Source organism: Austrofundulus limnaeus, unplaced genomic scaffold, assembly GCF_001266775.1.
Source record: "Austrofundulus limnaeus strain Quisiro unplaced genomic scaffold, Austrofundulus_limnaeus-1.0 Scaffold177, whole genome shotgun sequence".
NCBI lineage: Eukaryota > Metazoa > Chordata > Actinopteri > Cyprinodontiformes > Rivulidae > Austrofundulus > Austrofundulus limnaeus.
Window position 1 is genome coordinate 514,012 of NW_013952579.1, and position 4,171 is coordinate 518,182.

The 4,171-nt window shown below is 47.3% G+C and overlaps 1 protein-coding gene across 1 annotated transcript in view; it reads right to left on the minus strand.

The window, feature by feature from the left end:
* The window catches only part of pgap1 (post-GPI attachment to proteins inositol deacylase 1), a gene marked incomplete in the record, with an annotated part of 13,527 nt that overhangs the window by 2,554 nt on the left and 6,802 nt on the right, over positions 1 to 4,171 (minus strand). Inside the window, 11 exon segments of the mRNA XM_014017810.1 lie at positions 470 to 666; positions 734 to 784; positions 894 to 1,029; positions 1,103 to 1,315; positions 1,391 to 1,575; positions 1,677 to 1,715; positions 2,825 to 2,930; positions 3,003 to 3,069; positions 3,144 to 3,195; positions 3,270 to 3,343; positions 3,416 to 3,491. Coding sequence (XP_013873264.1) covers positions 470 to 666; positions 734 to 784; positions 894 to 1,029; positions 1,103 to 1,315; positions 1,391 to 1,575; positions 1,677 to 1,715; positions 2,825 to 2,930; positions 3,003 to 3,069; positions 3,144 to 3,195; positions 3,270 to 3,343; positions 3,416 to 3,491 — 1,196 coding nt within the window.

The following is a 4,171-nucleotide window of genomic DNA, read 5'->3' on the forward strand; positions in this document are numbered from 1 at the left end:
ATAATATTGTCTTAATACTACTCTATTGTTGTAATATTATGCAATTTAGTGTCAATAATTGTATTGGCAATGTGGCCTCTTTCTGCACACATACAAACCAACCCCTGCCACCACTTTCTGCCATAGCTCCATTGGTCTAATGGTCTATGTCATGGACTTTCATGTGGGAGATCAGGGTTCAAAACCCAGCTAATGCAACTTTAAGAAAAAATATCTTCAAATTTCATATTGTCACACAATTACATTAATTACAAACACCTGCTGACGTGACAGGCACAAGCTGGTTTAGAAAACACATTTGAACTTGGTCAAAGTTCATTCTGAAAGTCCAATGCTGCAGGCAAAGCCATGCTACGTGGCAATGCACACTTGTTTTTACATCGTAAAAACTCATATCTAGTTAGGATTAAAATCTGAGGAATTTACAGTAATTAAACGGACAAATCTCAGTTCTGTCTCGTGGTCTTACCTCAGGTTGCGGATCCAGTGGATCAGAGACGGCGCTCCCAGCATGACGGGCAGCATGAAGAGCGCAGACAGGCTGAGGTGCAGCTGCAGGTCGTCCCTCACCTCCTGCAGGGCGCTCTCGGACAGCAGGGGGGCCTCAGACCCGTTCCTGGGTTCAGGGTCCGCTGTGCCGTTCTCTGATGGGTGTTTCTGCGGCGCCTGAAAAGACCCGGGAGTTTTACTGGTTTTTCCTCCCAGCGCGTCTCACAGCTGACGTGAAACTCACCAGGTTCAACATGTGACTCAAAGATCGCTCTGTCATCTGCAGCCGGAGGACCTGAGAGGATCCAAAACCTGGTTTTACTTTGTGTCTATCCCTCTGTCAGCAAAATATCTCCAACAGAGAGCTAAATGTGGCTAATTAGCAGCTAACGCCAAAGACTCACTCTGTAAAAGTGAAACAGAGTGGAGAAAACGATCGACAGCGCCCCACAGGAAGTCCCGCCCACCACGACCAAACACAGACTGACGAGGAGGCGAGTGCACAGCCGCAGCGTCCCTGCGTCCCTGGTCACGGATGGTCTGCGGAGAAAAGAGTGAAGGTAAGGCAACGGATCAGGAAAATAACAAAACTTCAGGGTTCACGCAGCTTCACCTGAACAGAGGAGCCAAGACCAGTGAGACCACCTGGATCAGGAGGCGGAGCAAACAGCTGCCCCAGTACGCCACTGCCGCCCCGAAAACGTAGAGCAGAGGGGACAGGAGGTGTGGCCACTCCTCCGGGGGAGATGGCAACATCCTGTCTGGGAAGGTGTGGGGGAGCATGTCCACGGGTGGAGGGGCGAGGACCTCCTGGAACCAGCTCCAGCTGAGAGGACAGCACAGACACACAAGTCAGCCTAAAGGTTCTGGTTCTGACTGGAACCTGAAACCCAGGGTTCACCTGAGGAGCGTGTGCAACAAATAAACAGGCAGGTGGATCTTATGAGGCTGCAGGGCTCCGCCCACCGCCCGGCTCAAGTCCACAGCTCGTCCCGACTTCAGGATGGACGACAGCTGTCCCCCGCAGGCCAGGAGGAGGGTCACCGCCGTGTAGACCGGAACCATGGGACCGCAGAACCTCAGGGTCTGAAAACCAGCAGGTCAGAGAACCAGAGGGGTTTTAACAAAAACAGCTGGAGGGACAAGAAAAAATACAAAATAAGCTGATTTGAGGAAGTCCATCTTACCTGTCCCAGGACTTTAGGTAACGATGTTCTTATTGACACCTGGAAAAGACACAGAAAACAAGTCGTCTTATGGATGGACACATGGGGACATTTATGTCACTCAGATGTTCAGCTGGAATTAGGGTTGCCACCTTTAGATTAAAGTAAGGGACGACTGTCACAGAGCTAACACTAACACAGAGCTAACACTAACACAGAGCTAACACTAACACAGAGCTAACACTAAGACAGCGCTAACACTGACACAGAGCTAACACTAACACAGAGCTAACACTAACACAGAGCTAACACACAGAGCTAACACTGACACAGAGCTAACACTAACACAGAGCTAACACTAACACAGAGCTAACACTAACACAGAGCTAACACTAAGACAGAGCTAACACTAACGCAGAGCTAACACTAGCGCAGAGCTAACACTAACGCAGAGCTAACACTAACGCAGAGCTAACACTAACGCAGAGCTAACACTAACGCAGAGCTAACACTGACGCAGAGCTAACACTGACGCAGAGCTAACACTGACGCAGAGCTAACACTGACGCAGAGCTAACACTGACACAGAGCTAACACTAACGCAGCGCTAACACTGAAACAGAGCTAACACTGACACAGAGCTAACACTGACACAGAGCTAACATTAACACAGAGCTAACACTAATGCAGCGCTAACACGGAGCTAACATTAACCCTGTGAACTTGTTTAAGCTCTTGAAACACTTCTATACACCTGATTAACTACAGACTGAAGCCACAACACTGACAACAAACCCTAGTCCTAACACCTTCAACCAGAGGTATTTTTGTCACAAACAGAGATCAGTACCCTGCCAGAGAACACCTGACAGGTAGTACCTTATTCTGACAGTTGGGGGCAGTGTGGAGCTGCAGATGAACACCTGAGAGGTAGTACCTTATACTGACAGTTGGGGGCAGTGTGAAGCTGCAGGAGAACACCTGAGAGGTAGTACCTTATTCTGACAGTTGGGGGCAGTGTGGAGCTGCAGATGAACACCTGAGAGGTAGTACCTTATACTGACAGTTGGGGGCAGTGTGAAGCTGCAGGAGAACACCTGAGAGGTAGTACCTTATACTGACAGTTGGGGGCAGTGTGGAGCTGCAGGAGAACACCTGAGAGGTAGTACCTTATACTGACAGTTGGGGGCAGTGTGGAGCTGCAGGAGGACACTGGAGGCGTTGTCTGGTCGACTCGTGTGAAGCATCCCTGAGATCTCCGCTGACGACGGCACGCTGGCAGACAGATGGCACCGAGTCACGGCCGAGACAAGAACCCAATGAGTCAGTGGGGAAGCTGAAACTCACCTGACCCAGGTGAAGGAGTCCTCCCTGAACCAGGGGACCTTCATCCTGTAAACACTCTGCAACCTGTCTACACACAGATGGATCTGGGTCAGGGTCTCAGAACACACTGCTGACCCGCCCGACACCTGGACACAAACTCACCTTTACTGACCCGACACTGACTGGACACGGTGAGCCTGAACGCCTGGTACACCTGGAGACACAAAGACGCAGTTAAGGTCCACTGGCAGCGCAGGACATGAGAAGACTGGGACTCGAGACTCGGACCTGGTGGAAGTGGAGCAGCTGGATGTTGTGAAGAAGACCAGAGGAGTTCACGCCGACTTCACTGCTGGTCAAACCTGAAACATTTCATTTATTTAACGTTTGAAACAAATGGAGTCCAAACAACCGGGGACAGAACGTTTCCTCACCGAAGGACAGGACATGAGGGACGGACACGGACAGAAGCACAGACTCTTGTCTTTGCCACTCGCACTCCACCGTGAACTGTAAACAAACAAACAAAAACAGATTTCAAGTAGAAGAAGTTTTATTTTCTGGTCTGTGTTTGCAAACAGCCTGAAGGACCAGCGTGGTGTCCAAACATGTGCCTGTCTGTAAATCAGCTGTTAAAGTGTCTGTGACGTCAAATTTTTCTAATAAACATGAATGCATTTTTAGAAAGAGGACATTGATAAAATATTGAAAAGAAAAATTTCACGTCGCTGAGATGTTGAGATATTTGCCTGTGAAGTAACAGGAAGTGATGTCACAGGGGAATGTCTGCATGTAAACAGTGTTGTTAGACTAACAACAGACTGTAGAGAAGAATCTGATGTTTCTTTAGATTATTTTGAGTTTCTATCAGAGAGATGAAGAAGAGTTAAAGTTCAAACATTGTTTCAATAAACAAAGATCAGAGTTTTATTTTTTAAAGTGTTCCCTTTGATGTCACTTCCTGTTTCACTTTGGCTGAGACAAGTTCAAAAGAAAATATGCAGTTATGGTACAAAATAGGTTAAATTGTGTGTATTATTCCAACATTCTTAAATATAAAGAAGTTTTCTTTGACTTCTTGTATTTGAAGAATATCTTTAACTCTTCAATTGTTCTTTAACTTCATGAAAATAACTGGAAAAAATAAAAATTAAGATTTTGTCCAAAATAAAATAATCAGACTTTCAGAG